This window comes from Palaemon carinicauda, chromosome 31 (assembly GCF_036898095.1).
Source record: "Palaemon carinicauda isolate YSFRI2023 chromosome 31, ASM3689809v2, whole genome shotgun sequence".
Taxonomy (NCBI): domain Eukaryota; kingdom Metazoa; phylum Arthropoda; class Malacostraca; order Decapoda; family Palaemonidae; genus Palaemon; species Palaemon carinicauda.
Window position 1 is genome coordinate 31397887 of NC_090755.1, and position 18238 is coordinate 31416124.

Here is an 18238-nt window from a genome sequence, read left to right on the forward strand (position 1 = left end):
TTGAATAGCCTTTCCATCCGGTGCTCGTCATTGACCGTCAATATTAGTTCCTAGCTTCTCACTATCCCTCCAGTAAAGAAATTTTTGCCGAGTAGCAGCATGAAACACCTTCATTTTGACCATTCCAGCCTGGAACTATTTGATATTTGTGTGAAGCTAAGACAAAATATTCATTAGCTGGATTCAGAAATAAGGCATTTGGAGCATTGTATTTCACTTCACTTAATCTTCGATTTTACAATTTCCATCAACCCCCCCCCCCCAAAAAAAAAAAAAAAAAACTTGCATTGTGAAGCATGCTTCCATGAATAAGTGGTGTCACTCAGATTTTTATACAATATATATATATATATATATATATATATATATATATATATTTATATATATATAATATATATATATATACATATATATATATATATATAATATATATATATATATATACATATATATATATATATATATATATATATATATATATATATATATATATATCCCGTGCCTTCATCATTATTCCAGTTAACGAAAATATCTTGGTTGATTTTAAAGCAACCCGGTAAATTTTCTTACAGAGCATTTAAGGCATACGGAGGACTACAGAATATAATGATCTAACTATATCGAGCCACACAAATGTTGATACAGTATACAGATCCTTCATTAAGGAAGCAAATCCTCCAAACACCCAAAAGACAGCAGCTCACTAATTACAGCTATTTATCTTTTTCCACAATCACTCATTATTCGGATCAGCATTTAAATCCAGCAACATAATCCCGTTATCTATACCTTGTGATAACTAGATCAAATTTTACCATTTGGCCTCAATGATTATCAAGCGAATAAAGCTCTTTTAATTCAATTGTCAATTCTAACCATTCTTGGTAAGAATCACAGACGGTGAGACGGCAAAGCTCAACAAAAGGGGAATGTAAAAGAAAAAAAAAATGAATAAATGGCAAGTGGCTTGGGTCTTAAGACTGACAAGGTGCATCCCCTTGAATCTGAATGACTTAAGAAATATTTTACAGTAAAGTATCTTTACATATTACGAAATGATGCCATCTATGAATATCTAAAAGCTGAAATTTTTTTTTAGCAGTCTATCTGGCATTTGAAAAATAACAATGAGCTTTTAGAAGCATAATACAATAATTTCTATTAGAAACATTGCATAATGATGCTAAACAAAATTTTGATATACATAAATGTCTATAAAGGAGTTCATGGATTAGTAGATTACTTCATTAACTACAGGAAGCTCAAATAACTTTATCTCTCTCTCTCTCTCTCTCTCTCTCTCTCTCTCTCTCTCTCTCTCTCTCTCTCTCTCTCTCTATATATATATATATATATATATATATATATATATATATATATATATATATATATATACATATTCTTACGAAACTGGTCTAGTGTAGAGTAAATACAGTAATTTATTCATGACTTATGTTTTCATATGTGCATTGAAGAGGTTAGCCAGCTCTTAAGATGAGTTCCTCTCGTGTAGACGTAACTTTTGTATATAAATTACGTAAGACTTTCGTCGTCAATTTCATTATATTCTTTATTCAAGTCAGTATATGTAAACTTATGTTATTTTTAAAGATTAACTTTTTATTTTAAGTATTTTTGGGCTCAGGCCATGTCGTCCTGTTGGAAGGGTTCCTCTAGGTAGCCTTCTAAGGGATATTTGCTACAGTGATACTCCCAGAGAATTAAACCGAAGGTCTCCAGGATTCTAACTCCTGGCGCGAGTATCTAATAAACGATATCGCATAATATCAGAGGACATATTCTAAATACGACACATGGCAATCTTCACCCCGAATAGATTTAACTCTTCGATGTAAGGGGGAAGAGTGGCAAAAGAAAAGGGTGCCATTCTAGGTACCCGGTGGACCTCCTTCCCTACTACCTCCGCGACACCATTCCTTTTCTAGTAGCCTGCTAAGCGTGTTGTGCTCCTGTTAACCTGGTGTTTTGTTACTAGTTTTTGGAATTTAATCATGCAATCTCCAGCATCTTCATCTTCTGGAAAGTTGAGTATTAATTCTTTGCTGTGTATAATTTTAGTCTTCCTTTTCACAGTTAAATTCCAATAATTTAAATATTTAGCTGAGCGCTGTCGAGACCGGAGGCAGCCATTTTACGACTGCTGTCGCCCGTTACATTCGCATTTTATCTAGTCAGTAGGGCGACAATTTCCGGTATTAAGCTATAATGTTAGCTGTGATATTGCATACATGAAAATTATTCCTCTTCCTATTATGTGGCTTTACTTATTGTATGCGGCGGGAACCCCGGTGGTACCAAGTACCTTCTCTGGGACTCCTAACAGAGCTAGGCTTCTCTTGCTCATATATACATTAGTAAAGTAATTCCCCATGTTTAGCCTCACCCTATCATTCCTTCTCGATTCGTATGAGAGTTTACATTTTCTAGAATCTATAGACAAGTTACGATATTCATTCTCTCTCAGAGAGAAAAGGCAAAACCGTTCCTCCCTCGCCGTTATAGGCGGCAGCCACTGTCTCTCTTCATCGCCGTCGAGTAGAACAAAGTTCTTACTGCCTCCAGCTTTGATTTTGATAGTGACTTACTCAGGATGCCCTAGTCTTGCCGTCGACGATGTCGTCAGCACGGGAAGCTATGCTTCCTCAGTGCTTTGTTTGAGGGAGGTGGCATGCCTGCTGCCACCTCTGATATCAATGAACTATAAGACCCTCAACACTTCCCCCTCTGTCCTTTAGTGACGTCATGTCGTCACAAGATTCTTTCACCGGTATCCTGACAGTCATCCAGGCTTGCTAGGGTGACTGCGTTACTGGCTGGTATCCTGCCGGTAGCAGTTAGTTCAGCCGTCTCTGTCACCTTCCCCCTTACTCCCTTCCTTCACAGGAAGTGAATAATATTGGGGGGAAGATTCAGACGGCTCCTGACGGCTGCCGGTGGGAAACCTAACATACTTTGGAAAGTCCTTAGCATTCCCTTGAGCTGCCATCCACATTCATTGCCGCCGACTTCATTGCCAGCGACAGGCCTTTTGTGGATGGGTGGAAGCCAGAATCTGATAGATTCTTTCCCCTTCCATTGGAACTTTCATTCTGGCAAGGAGACAGTAGGCGGTCTGATAGTCCTCCTACATTTACAACGGTTATGTTTATTCATAATAGTAGGAAACTCTCCTTCCTTAACCTTTTTCTCTCTCTATCAGTTAGTACCACCAGGTACTAACCTAACACCGGCAATGCCGCTGGCAACTACTGTAAACAACTATACAGTAGTACACATGTTTTCTAACATACACTGTGTTTCCTATTGCAGACAATTGTTGGGACCACGATATTCTGTTGAGGTTGAATACTCCCTCAACACCCAGATAGTTTTCCTCGATCATCAAGGACTTAAAATACCCGATCGGTATTAGTATATACTACAGGTGGATAATATTAGTATAAGACATTTACTAACTCTAACTCTAGTTCATAGAGTTTCTCTACCTTGTATCTTCCCTATCAGGGAAACTGAGTATTACTACTGTCGGAGGTCTCAGCAATGGCCTGGGAGAGGAAATACAGATATGTGTCTTTTCTACTTCCTTTCAAGCTTACTATCCTAAGCTACCATAAACAATAGTGATTACTATTGTTATCAAAAACTGTATGCTTTTATATCACTGATATAAAAAACATAGAATACTCATTTTGTCTTTTCCTTTACAGGAAGAGCCGATGGAGAAGTGCGCAGCATTGTTCTGCAACCAGAAAGGGAAAGACTTTTGTGGTCACACGAAGTGCAGGACTCACGCCCCCTTCTGCATTGTGTCAGGAGTCCTAAGGTATTGGGACCCAAAGGGTTGCCCCACCTGCTCAATCCTGCTGGCCAACAGCTTCGGCGAAGGCCCCCCTAGTTATCATAGAGACTAGGGATACAGCGAGGGACACCCTTCGCAAATGGGTAAGAGGATTCCAGAAGAACTCTCCAGGACTGTACTTACCCAATGACTCCCTAAGGTGCCTACTGTTCCCTAAGGCTCTGCCGAGTGCGGTGGTGCCCCAGGAACAGCTCCGGTCCCCCTTCGTACAACTGAAGATCGACTCAGACATTAATAAGGCACTGGAAAGCATGGACATCCACCAAGAGAGGATGTCAGAAGTGTCCACCGACACCGAACAGGACCTACTGCGAGGTGGCCCTGAAGAAAACATGGACCCTACACGAGTGGAGGAAGAAGGATCCGTGTCAACGGCAACGGAAGACCCTCAGTTTGCCGTGACGGCATACCAACCTATGCCATCAACATCCTTGGCCCCAACTCCACAACCAGTTGGCCAGGTCAACACAAATGAAGAGATTCTAACATCTCTTCAATGGATGATGAATTTGTTCCAACGGGAACAAGAGACGATGCAGGAATCGCTCAAGCAGCAGCAAAAACTGTTGCAGGTGAGGGTGGACTGCTTCAGATCCACCAAGGGCACTGCTAAGAAGCCTCTTAGAGTGTTGGATCGCCCTCACTGCTCCGAAACAAATCCCTGGAGGTATGCGGAGCATATGCCTATGATGAATGGGAAACTGTTTGTCTCTGAGAAATTGGGGGCCAGGCTGATTGAGACCTTGAGTTCTGGCCTAACTTTTCGGACTATCCAGAGTGCTATGTGAGACTGCGGGATGGAAATGCAGCCCGAGAGGAAACGGTCCCCAAAGAGGTCATTGTTTTCGAACATGAGAAGGCGCAAGCCATCCTCCTGAAGGCCTTGAAGAGAGCCGGTTACACCAACTCTAAAGTCTCAGCACTGAGCAAGAAACACCCCACCTTTCTTGTACCTTCCTCCATCTCTTTCCTCTTTTCGGAGAAACCACTAGACTTTGACGTTAAGGCAGTCGATGAGGGAAAACCCTGCCCAACCCTAGAGGAATGCAAGCCATTCTCTCTAGCACTGCCTACCTGCGAGGAGAAGTGGAAGGATGTCCCCCTGACCTTCTCTATCTCTAAGTTGGATCCAGAGATAGCAGGCCAACAGTTCAATGAGAACCTTCTGAAGTTGCCAGACCATCTTCTGAGGAAGGAACAGGAGTCGAAGGAGACTTGCGGCTCCCCTCTCTCATCAGAACAGTCTGGAAATGAGTGCAGGTCAACATAATGCCCCAGAAATGTTCATCTTCCTGGCTAAGTCTCACATTGGTACCCTTGTGAAAGACTTATATGCTTTCCTCAGAGTGAGGAGAGCCTGTAGAGAGTTCGTCTTGGCCTCAGCAACCATCAGACACGAACCAAGGAAGCTGATTACCTCGAGCATCTGGGATAAAGACCTTTTCCCACAGGAACTGGTCTAAGAGATCATTGCCAGAGCAGCCACGGAGAACAGGAACCTTCTCCAAAAGTGGGGCATGACCTCGAAAAGGAAATCTTCCTTGGAGGGAGGTCCCCAGCCCAAGAATAAAAAGGCAAGGAGACCAAGTAGATCTGCGCAACTCCCCGCCATGACTATGACCACCATGCCTCAGACCACCTTCCAGATGGTCCCTCAACAACTGGTAGCCCAGTCACCAGTCTTTAACCCTACCTTTGAGAAGCAGTCGACTTCCTTTCCCCCCAGTCAGAAAGGAAAAGGCCCTAAGAGAAGTTCTCCAGGAGGTAACTTCTCTCAGGGCCGAGGAGGACGTGATCGCGGAAACAAATCCGCAGGACCCCCCAAGCAATGATGGGTTCCAGGTAGGGGGCAGACTGCATCACTTTCGGGATCGCTGGACCTTCGATCCCTGGGCCCACAGCCTAATCACGAATGGACTTGGGTGGAAATGGAGCAGAACTCCACCCTGTTTTCCAGAATTCTTCCATCACCCCTCCCCCTTGTTGGAAGAATATACCTCAGAACTCTTGAACAAAAAGGTAATAAGGAAAGCGAGGTCCATCAAGTTCCAGGGAAGGCTGTTTTGTATTCCCAACAAACTCAGAGTCATTCTAGACTTGTCTCCACTCAACAAGTTCACCGAGAACAACAAGTTCCAGATGCTTTCTTTGCAACACATAAGGACCCTCCTGCCAAAAGGGGCGTACACAGTCTCCAAAGACCTAGCAGATACTTACTGGCATCTTCCGATGAGTTGCCCTTTCTCCTCCTACCTAGGATTCAAACTACAGAATAAGAAGTTTGTCTTCAGAGCAATGCCCTTCAGGCTGAACACAGCCCCAAGGATATTCACGAAGCTAGCAGACACAATCATCCAACAACTACGCACTGAAGGAGTTCAAGTGGTAGCATATCTAGACGATTGGTTGGTATGGCCAGCATCCAAGATTACTTGTCGGCAAGCAGCCAATAAGTTGATTGAGTTTTTGGAACACCTGGGCTTCAAGATCAATCGCAAGAAGTCTCGTCTCTCTCCAGCTCAACAGTTCCAGTGGCTAAGAATCCAATGGAACTTAAAGTCTCCATTCCATCCAAAAAGAGGAGAGAAATAACGGGATCTATCAGGAGACTAATCCGTCACAAGAGGATTTCAAGACGCCAACAGGAAAGAGTACCGGACTCTCTCCAGTTTGCAGAAGTGACAGACCCTGTGCTAAAGGCACGTCTGAAAGATGCGTCAGGAGTCTGGAGGAAATACACATCAAACGCTCGAAGAGATCAACTGAGGCTGACCCCGACCTTGTTGAGGATGCAGTTAAGGCCGTAATCAACAGCAAAGAGCCTAGCATGGACAATTTCCCTGCAACCACCACAACCATCAGAGGTGATACACACGGATGCCTCCTTGGAAGGATGGGGAGGCCATTCTCACGACAAAAAAGTGCAAGGGAATTGGTCGCACCAGTTCAAAACCTTTCATATCAACATTTTGGAAGCTATGGCAGTTTTCCTGACATTGAAGAAACTATCCCCTCGCAGATCAATCCACATCAGATTGGTCCTGGACAAGGAGGTGATAGTAAAATGTCTAAATCGACAAGGCTTGAGATCACCCCACATCAACCATGTGATGTTAGCCATCTTCTACCTGGCAAGGAGGAAGGGATGCACCTATCAGCAGTTCACCTACAAAGGTTCCGCAATGTGTCGGCGGATGCTCTATCCAGGCGAAAGCCCATAGAGACAGAATGGTCCCTAGACGCAGACCCATTCTCCTTGGTCTCGGAAAAAGTCCAGGAACTGCAGATTGACCTCTTTGCAACGAGCGACAACAAGAAACTATCTCATTACATAGCCCCTTACATGGACCCTCAAACAGAAGCAATGGATGCCATGTCCCTCGACTGGAACAGGTGGAATCGCATTTACCTGTTTCCACCAACCAATCTCCTGCTAAGAGTCCTCGACAAGCTAAGATCCTTCAGAGGGACAGCAGCAGTAGTAGCCCCCAAGTGGCCCAAAAGCAATTGGTTCCCTTTAGTCCTAGAGCTGAAACTGAAGCTGTTTCCTCGTCGAATCCAGTACTATCTCAAATGGTCCAGAAGTCGACTGTCTACGCTTCATCCTCGAGAACCAGCAACCTACATCTCATGATTTTCTTGCCCTAGCATCAAACAAAAAGTTTGGAATCTCGAAGGACAAAGTTGACTTCATCGAAGAGTACAAGTCAAGTTCGACTAGGAGACAATACGAATCGTCATGGAAGAAATGGGTGTCCTTTGTGAAAGCAAGGAAACCGACAGAGATATCGATAGATTTCTGTCTTGCATTCTTCATATACCTACACAAACAAGGTCTGGCCTCTACTACAATTACCTCTTGTAAATCGGCCCTGACTAGACCACTTCTGTATGCTTTTAAGGTGGACCTCTCTGGTGAAATTTTTAATAAGATCCGGAAAGCATGCACTAGACTCAAGCCAGCAACCCCACCAAAGCCCATCACATAGTCTTGGGACAAAGTCTTGCACTGTGCTTTGAACCTAAACAATGAGGATTGTACTCTAAAGGATTTAACACAGAAAGTCATTTTTCTGTTTGCAATAGCCTCAGGGGCTAGAGTTAGTGAAATAGTGGCCTTATCCAGAAACGAAGGCCATATTCAGTTCCTAGACTCTGAAGAACTGAACCTTATTCCTGATCCTGCCTTTCTTACCAAGAACAAGTTACCCACCAAGAGGTGGGGTCCTTGGAGAATCTGCCCATTGAAGGAAGATGCCTCTCTGTGCCCAGTAGAGTGTCTTAAGGTCTATCTTCGAAGAACTTTAAACTTCCAGGGAGGACAGCTCTTCAGAGGCGAAACTTCAGGATCAAACCTATCTTTAAGACAACTGAGAGCAAAGCTCGCCTACTTTATTCGCAGAGCGGATCCTGACAGTACACCCACAGGTCACAATCTGAGGAAAGTTGCTTCTTCGTTGAACTTCTTTCAACATATGGACTTTGAAAGACTCCGCTCATACACTGGGCAGAGATCATCCAGGGTCTTCTACAAACATTACGCGCGGCATGTACATGAAATAAAACACTTTGTGGTGGCGGCGGGTAGTGTCATTAAACCTGTCATCTATTGCTGTGATGAACAGTGGACTGTTTTGGGACTTTACAGTGCTTCAGGTACATGGGTATACCTACCCCCTAGTGCAAATCACAACTATGATTAATATACTGTTCTATGTAGGTGCATATCTGACCAATACACTAGTGGCGAGTGAACATTTGCGTCACAGTGTTTATGCATTTCCGAACATCTGAACATGTCAGATAGATTTGGTTTCACATCTCCATTGAGTGGCGTTATTCCGATAATGTATTCATATATTTTTTCTACACGAGAAAATATGGACTTTGATTTGTTGTAATGCTGGATCAGATTCATATTTTGTTGTAACTACATTTGATAAATTAGTTGCATAAAAAAATACTTAAAACGTATTTGCGTCTTATTACTGCTCCCTTAGTTATAGACTAATAAAATACATTAGTTTTATTTAATCCCTGTATAGGGCTTATATCTTGAAATCACAACCAGGATTTTTGAAGGAATGAAACTTAAATTCTCATGGTAAGTAAAAAATGGTAAGCTCCAAAGTTTTCCCTTTTGTTCCAACGGAAATACAAACCTAGAATCCTTATTGTCAATATCGACATTTTCCCTTCTGGGGGCAGGAAGCACTAAACCAGCTCCAGGCTTAGTGGAAATGAGATTTCTGGAATTTCATATATAGGTCTAGTAGACCAGATAAGGAAATTTACTCAAGGTAGAAGGCCCATACACAAACCCACAGCTAATAGTAATTTCAAGACAATTCTCTAGTATACTTCCATCAGGACGACATGGCCTAAGCCCAAAAAACGGATTTTGATCAAAGTGAAAAATCTATTTTAGGGTGAGAGGGCCATGTCGTCCTGATGGACCCACCCTTTTGCTGACCCCTCCCAAAATTACTTTATCTATGGCCATTTCCGCTTAATGGCAAGAATAGGAATGGCGTCGCGGTAGTAGTAGGGAAGGAGGTCCACCGGGTACCTAAAACGGCACCCCTTTCTTTTGCCACTCTTCCCCCTTACATCGAAGAGTTAAATCTTTTCGGGGTGAAGATTGCCATGTGTCATATCTAGAATACGTCCCCTGATATTATGCGATATCCTTTATTGGATACTCGTGCCAGGAGTTAGAATCTGGAGACCTTCGGTTTAATTCTCTGGGAGTATCACGGTAGCAAATATCCCTTAGAGGGCTACATAAAGGAACCCCTCCATCAGGACGACATGGCCCTCTCACCCAAAAATAGATTTTTTTGCTTTGATCAAAATCCGTTTTTTGTTACGAAGTCTTATGTAAACTGTTTTAAGAGTGTTATATGACCATACGCGTCATGAACAAGGGGTTATGTAATGGCCTTTTATATTTTTATGAGGTATTGCGTCATGTTTGAGAGAAAATACGCAATTCTTATATTTGACCCCATGTTTTGGAAGATTCCCAAACATCCTAGCGTTAGATCTGATCTTGTTTTTATTTCGAGGTCAAAATGGGGGCGGAGCTAACTGAGGGAGTTCGTCTCCATATTGCAAGGATACGCGTCCATAAGAATAATCTTTGGCAACCATACGCCCTTAGGCTAACCGCCCATGCTTCCAGATCTCGGACCTGGAACATTCTGGAAATAGCTAAGTCTTATATATGCGGCCCGAGGGCTGCATAGCAGCAGTAGATAAGCAGCCGTCCTGCGAAAGAGCCAAAGTGCCTCCTTCGGTACCTGATCTATGCACCCTTGGGGTCGCAACGTAAATTGTGTGTTGAAACATAACGAAAGAAGTCAAAGATGATTTTAGATTTATTGTGTTGGGGTGAGTGTTGGCATTGTGTAAAGGTTTGTAACTGACCCTGTAGTAGCGTGAAAGGTATTTGTATCGTTATCTGGTTAACTATATTCATTGAGTGTTAAGACTATTTAAATAGTGTGTAAAATTTAATTTCAAGTGAAACAGGTACAGTAATACCTTGAGATACGAGCGACCCAACATACGGGAAAATTGAGATACGAGGAGAGTTCCGAGCAAATTTCTATTCTGAGATATGAGGAAAAATTTAACATACGAAGTACAGTAGTTCTGTATGCGGCCGCCAGGTGACCGAGTGTGAGAGAGGCTGATCACGAGGACAGCATCACTCGGTCTTTCCCGTCGGATCTCCGTCGCGTAAAGTTATCTCCGAGCATCGGCCGTATTGTTTGCGTTTTTTACGTGTTTTATGCGTGAATCGGTACAGAATTAAGTAAATAAACAATGGGTCCAAAGCAAGCGAGTGCAAACAAGGGTAGTGAGAAGAAAAAGCGTATGATGACAATGGAGATGAAGCATGAAATAATCGCAAAACATGAGAGTGGCATAAGAGTGACTGAGCTGGCGCGCCATTACGAGAGGAGTACGTCAACTATATGTACCATCCTCAAGCAGAAGGAGGATATAAAGAAAACCAAGCCTTCCAAAGGAGTAACCATCCTTTCCAAGCTCTGTAGTGATATTCACAACAAGATGGAGAGCCTTCTTTTGATTTGGATTAAGGAGAAACAGTTGGCGGGAGATAACGTGACCAAGACTATCATATGCGAGAAGGCCAGTCGAATCTATGAGGACTTGAAAGGGAAGCACGCAGTCGAGAAAGGGGAGATTTCAACGCCAGTGGAAACCTTCAAAGCCAGTCGTGGCTGGTTTGATAATTTTAAGAAAAGGACTGGGATACACTCGGTTGTGAGGCATGAGGAAGCAGCAAGTTCCGACGCGAAAGCTGCAGCGGACTTCGTCACAACCTTTGCCTCGGTTATTGCCCAACATGGCTTCATCACCCAACAAGTCTTCAAATGGGATGAAACTGGCCTTTTCTGGAAGAAGATGCTCAAGAGGACTTTCATCATGGCAGAGGAGATGAGACTACCGGGCCATAAACCCATGAAGGACCGGTTAACTCTAGCCTTGTGTGCCAATGCTAGCAGTGACTGTAAGGTTAAGCCACTGCTGGTGTACCACTCGGAAAACCCACGTGCTTTCTAGAGCCAAAGGATCTTGAAAGAGAAACTGCAAGTGATGTGGTGCGCTAATGCTAAGGCTTGGGTTGCCTGGCATTTCTTCACAGAATGGGTCAATCTGTGCTTTGGTCCGGCAGTCTAAAAATATTTTGCTGAGAAAAACCTGCCATTGAAATGTCTCTTGGTCGTCGACAATGCCCCTGGTCACCCTCCTAGTCTCGAAGAGGACATTCTTGATGAATTCTGGTTCATCACGGTCCTTTATCTCCCGCCCACTCCTCCAGCCCATGGACCAACAGGTTATTTCCAACTTTAAAAAACTGTACAGGAAGCATTTGTTCAAGAAATGCCTCGATATCACAGACAACACCAATCTCACCCTACGGGAATTTTAGAAAGAACATTTAAACATCGTACATTGTTTGAAAATTATAGACGATGCATAGCAGGGTGTCACAAGACGAACCCTTAATTCATCGTGGAAGAAATTGTGGCCAGCTTCCGTCACTGAGAGGGACTTTGAAGGGTTCGATACAATAGACCCTGATGACCCCGAACCTGTTGTGATGGATGAAATCGTTTCTCTTGGAAAGTCCATGGGGCTGGAGGTAGACGAGGAAGACGTGAACGACCTTGTTGAGGAGCATCAGGAAGAGCTCACGTCACAGGAATTGATCGAGCTTCCGGAGATGACACATTTGGAGGTGTTGCTGGAGCTCAGTAGCAAGGAGGAGGTGGAAGACAAGGGCCGCCTTTCTACGGCAGAAATCAAAGACATGTTAGTGAAGTGGCAGGAGTTTTCTAATTTTATGGAAAAGAGGCACCCGGACAAGTTGGCAAGTGGTCGTGCGTTAGCCTTGTGTGACGACACTTGCATGCGTCATTTTTTAAACATATTGAAGGGGAGACAAAAACAAACATCCCTGGATAGGTTCCTTTTAAAAAGGCCGTCAAAAGTGCAGGTGAAAGAGAGGCAAAAAGAGCCAAGCCGGGAGAAGAAGAAAAATAAAAAAAATGAAAATGAAAACAAAATGTAGAATTAAGTTTAGTGTAACGTAAGATTAACATTTTATTTTAAAGTGTGAGTACAGTGAGTTAATTTTATTTAAGTTAAATCTAAACTTGAATTTCCTTTAAGTTCAATTTAAAGTTAAGGTTATGTTACGTAGTGTTACAAAAGTGCTGCGTACCGAACGTGTTGGAGTCAAATCTCTCTCCTCCCCGTCCTCTTTCCCTCCTCTTCCTCCTCCGCACACACAGCCATTAGCCGCTAACATCTTCCTCGAAGGTAAGAACTCCATAATAATGTTACATTTCATAACCAGTTTATAGCCTTTGTTATTTTGTCAGCGTAGGATGTTAATTACAACAATTATAAACATGTTTTTCCTCTGTAATATACTGTTTTTAGGGATTTTTTCAGAGGGTGGGAACGGATTAATTTGTTTTCAGTTATTTTATATGGGAAAAATTCATCCGAGATACGAGGAAATTGAAATACGAGCTCGGTCCCGGAACGGATTTAACTCATACCTCAAGGGGTTACTGTAGTTGTATAATTTTTATAAGTAATATTTCTTTGGTCTTAGTCTAAGGTTTTATTCACATTTAATATTTTGAGTCAAGTGATTATATAATTTTCAGATCGCAACTTTTTTTTGTCTTAATCTAAGTTTTGTTCAGACTTAATATTTCGAGTGACTTATTTTTTTTCATGTAAATTCTTTCAAAGTGTTGTAACTTATATAGAATATATTTATTTTTGTAAAGAGTGTATTATAGGAATCATCAGTGTTTATTTCAGATTCGCTCGTATCCTGTTAAAGAATCGTAGTAAGAAGTGTTTGCAAATAATTCTTAATAATAATTACCCAGTTTTGTTTTGAATGTACTTAAGAGACCTTTGGATATTCAGTGATTTATATATTGTTGACTGTGAGTTATATAACTATCTCAGAGTTTGGGTATCAATATTTCCAATTGTAACAGATTTAATGTAAAAGCAAACAGGTGAGTTTGGAACTCGAGAGGTTATTTAGCTTGCCAGCCGTAATATATATTGTATATTATATTTTGGTTCTCAGACATGGCCCATAGTTTAATAATAAGTATATATATACACAAACACACACACACATATATATATATATATATATATATATATATATATATATATATTTCATTAATCAATCTGAAATAACTTTCAAGCCCTTCTCCATTATTTACCAGATAAGAAAACTCAGCTTTTCATGTTGTTGCTGTAATAGTTTTTGTATGCCCCCTCCAGAACCATATGAATATGCAACAGAAGGCCGATGTTCCATCATTGTTATCAAAACATCACCAGTTGTTCATTTATCTTGATCTCGTTAGAGCTTCATTCCTTAATGAGTTATATACCTATTACAAACCATTGGTAGAGATTGATTCATTGAGGGAGAAGGAAAGTTATTTGGATACCAGTTAAGGAAAGCAAATCCTAATCTGGGAATTATATCAGATTATATCGGTGAGGGAGTAGTCTCATATATATATATATATATATATATATATATATATATATATATATATATATACATATATATATATAAATATATATATTTATATATATACATATATATATATATATATATAAATATATATATATATATATATATATATATATATATATATATATATATATACATATATATATATATATATATATATATATATATATAATTATACTATGATCCCATGACTGGGAACCAAACATATAATATTATATATATATATATATATTACGGCTGGCAAGTTAAACCTTTCGAATTCCAAACTCACCTGTTTGCTTTTACATTAAATCTGTTACACTTGGAAATATTAATACCCGAACTCTGAGACAGTTATATAACTCATAGACAGCAATATATAAAGCACTGAATATCCAAATGTCTCTAAGTACTCTCACAAAAAAACATGGGTAATTATTCTTAAGACTTATTCAAAACCACTTCTTACTACGATTCTTTAAGAGGGGTATGAGCGAATACCGATTTAAACACTGGTGATTGGATTTATACACTCTTTAAAAAATAAATAAATTCAATATAAATTACAACACTTTGAAAGAATTTACATAAAAACAAAATAAATCACTCGATATATTGAGTCTGAACAAAGATTAGATTGAGACAAAAATGTTACAATCTGATAATTAAATAATCATTTGACTTGGAATAATATATCTGAATGACCCTTAGACTAAGACAAAAGAAATAATACGGATGAAAATTAAACAATCACTTGTTTCACATGAAATATTAAATCTGAATAAAACCTTAGACTGAAACAAAAGATATAATACTTACGAAAATTATACAATCACTTGTTTCACTTGAAATCAAATCTGAATACAATATCTAATTTTGATACTTAATGGAAATAGAGAACCAGATCAAGATACAAATACCTTTCACCTTACTACAGGGACAGTTACAAAAATCTAAGCGAATCTTCATAAATACTCACTGTTTACAAAAACCTATCACACCAAAACTTTGATGTCACTGAACACTTTTAAAAAAAATACTCTGAGCTTTGTATGAGAGAGAGAGAGAGAGAGAGAGAGAGAGAGAGAGAGAGAGAGAGAGAGAGAGAGAGAGAGAGAGATGGCTATGACTAAAGGCTGGGATTCTCTATCTGATCTAGGCACTCCTGGGGTTGCCTTTATATGAAACTTAGATACTTCCAGAACATTCAAAAAGATCTGGGAAGCGTGGGGAGCTGGCCTAAAAGCGACATCAGAGTTCCCAACTATTATGTATCGAACAGGAGAACCAACTCCACTTACAGCAACCCTCCCCAGCTAGCTCCGCCCACCCGCCGTTCTCGGAAATAAAAAAAAAAAGATAACATCCCAACACTAGGATTTTTGGGAATCTTCCAAAGTACATGGCACAAAATAAGAATTGCATATTTTCTCACAAACATGACGCAATACTTCATAGAAATAAAAAAAGAATATTACATAAGCCCTACTCAGTCATGGGCGGGCTGGGTTAAAGAGGCAAGCTCGAGGAAAATATCTGAGGAGAGGATGAAAGTAGCAACTCTGAATGTGAGGACAATGACTGGAAAAGGGCGAGAGCTGGTTGATCTCATGGAGAGAAGGAGGATTGGAGGGCTGTGTGTGCAGGAGACCAGGTGGAAGGGATATAAGGCATGAGAACTAGGCGAAGGTTGTAAATTTTATTACAGTGGAGCAAATATGGAAGGAAGAAATTGTGTAGGAATATTATCGAAAGATTTGTAGGAAAGTTTGATTGGAGTGAACAGGAAAAACGACAGAATTATGAGTTTAGAGCTGGGACAGGGAGCAACAATAGTCAATGTGGTGTGTGCCTATGCCCTGCAAACTGGATGTACAGAGAAGGAGAAGGATACATTTTGGGAGGACATGGTCCATGAGCTTAGAATAATTCCTGCAAGAGCAAGGGTAATTATAGGAAGAGATCTGAATGGCCACTTGGGAATTAGTAGGGAAGGGATAGAGAGAGTGCATGGAGGTTGGGGTATGAGCGAGAGAAATGATGGGGGAGAAAGAGTGATTGATTTTGCAGAGGCTTTTGACCTAGCAATGATCAACACCTTCTTTGAGAAAAAGATTAACAGACTGATTACTTACAGTAGCGGTGGCAGGGAGAGCCAAATAGATTCGCTGCTGTGTAAGAGAGACCATCTGACAGAGGTTAGAAATTGCAAGGTGATAAATGGGGAGAGTGTAGCAGCGCAAAACAGGTTAGAGGTAATTGATTGCAGACTAAGGAATTGTAGGAGAAGTAAAAACACGAGAATGGACCCAAAGATTAAGTGGTGGAACTGAGAGTCTTGTTTAAGGAAAGAGTGCTGGAACCGGTACAAGGAAAGAGTGCTGGAAGCAGTACAAGAATGGTGGACCGAGAATAGTAAAGTGATTCTAAGGATCGGTGGGGAAGTACTTGGAAAGTCATCAGGAAGAAGACCCCCAAATGATAAAGAATCGTGGTGTTGGAATGATAAGGTGCAAGAACAGGTAAAAAGCAAGAAAGAAGCCAAAAAGAAGGCAGATCTATCAGGACAAGAGCAGGATGAAGAAAACTATATGCAGGCAAAGAAAGAAGCAAGAAGAGCAGTAGCAAATGCGCAGGCAAAGACATTAAATGAAGAGATGGAAAAACCAGAAGGAGAGAAGAAAATATTACGAATTGCTAAGGCCCGAGATGCTGCATCTAAAGACCTGACGCAGATAAGGCAAATAAAAGATAGCAATGGTACAGTTCTAGCAGAAGAGAATGAAATTAAAAGAAGGTGGGAAACTTATTTTGAAGGACTATTGAATGAGGAGAACCCAAGAACAGTATTTAAAGATGGACTCCCAAACGAGGCAGTTACCATAGGAGTGACTAGAAGAGAAGTAGAACAAGCAGTAAAGAAGATGAAAAATAGTAAAGCTGCAGGACCGGATAATATACCAGTAGAGGTATGGAAGAGTCTTGTAGAGGAAGGTATAGATATCTTGTGGGACCTGATGCAAAAGATCTTCAATCAGGAAAAAATGCCAGAGAAATGGAGAGGAAGTCTAATCATCCCCATCTATAAGGGGAAGGGAGACATCCAGGAATGTGGCAACAACAGAGGCATAAAGTTGATAAGCCATACTATGAAGATATGGGAGAAGATCATTGAGAAGAGACTCGGAGATGAAACAACAATTGGCGAGGAACAATTTGGATTCATGCCTGGAAGAGGGACTTTAGATGCAATATTTGCTTTGAGGCAGATGATAGAGAAACATCGGGAGAAACAGAAGTGATTACATATGGTCTTTATTGACCTGGAGAAGGCATACGATCGAGTACCACGTCAGGAGCTGTGGAGATGTATGAGAGAAAATGGAGTCCCTGAGAAATACGTAAGAATCACCCAAGATATGTATGAGAGGGTAGAAGCAAATGTTGAGAGTAGTATAGGCCTAATAGAAAGTTTCCCAGTAAATGTGGGACTACAGCAGGGGTCTGCATTGAGCTCTTACCTATTTCATCTGGTCATGGATGTAGTAACACAAGGTATTAGAGATCAGCCTCCTTTGTGTATGCTTTTTGCTGATGATGTTATACTGTGTAGCACTAGGCGAGAGGTAGTAGAAGAGAAACTGGAGTGGAGAAGAGAAATGGAAAGGATTGAAGATCAGCAGGAAAAAGACAGAGTCTTTGATATTGAAAAATTGGGAGAATGGGGAGTTAGTTTACAAGAACAGAGATTGAAAAGAGTTGAAAATTTCAAGTATTTAGGATCAACAGTTGCAGAGGATGGTGATCTGGGGGTAGAAATAAACCACAGAAAACACGCAGGATGGAATAATTGCAAAAAAGGTGTGTGGAGTACTATGCGATAGGAAAATAGGGGTTAAGTTGAAAGGTAAAGTACACAGGACAGTTGTGAGACCAGCAATGATGTATGGAGTGAAGATGTGGGCAATAAAGAAGACAGAAGATAAGAAGCTTGATGTGGTAGAGATGATAATGTTGAGATGGATGTGTGAGGTGACAAGAGATAAGATCCAAGAAAGTAGACTGAGGTAGTATGGTCATGTCATGAGAAGAGATGAACAGTATATTGGGAGAAGAGTGATGGAAATGGAGGTACAGGGAACAAGAAGGAAAGGGAGGCCAAAGCGAAGGTGGATGGACAGTATCAAGGATGACCTTCGATCAAAGGGATTAACCGGTGATGAAGTGTAGAACAGAGGTAGATGAAGAACGCTGGCCAG

At 41.0% G+C, this 18238-nt stretch overlaps 1 protein-coding gene across 1 annotated transcript; it reads left to right on the forward strand.

The window, feature by feature from the left end:
* The first annotated feature begins 17350 nt into the window (after positions 1-17350).
* On the forward strand, positions 17351-17863 carry LOC137624653 (uncharacterized). Its single transcript, XM_068355612.1, has one exon. The coding sequence runs from the start codon at positions 17351-17353 to the stop codon at positions 17861-17863; it is 513 nt and encodes a 170-aa protein (XP_068211713.1).
* The last annotated feature ends 375 nt before the right edge of the window (positions 17864-18238 follow it).

Bases quoted from the DNA above. Each gene is read 5' to 3' on its own strand.
- LOC137624653 (XM_068355612.1), top strand. From the start codon at position 17,351: ATGAGAGAAAATGGAGTCCCTGAGAAATACGTAAGAATCACCCAAGAT.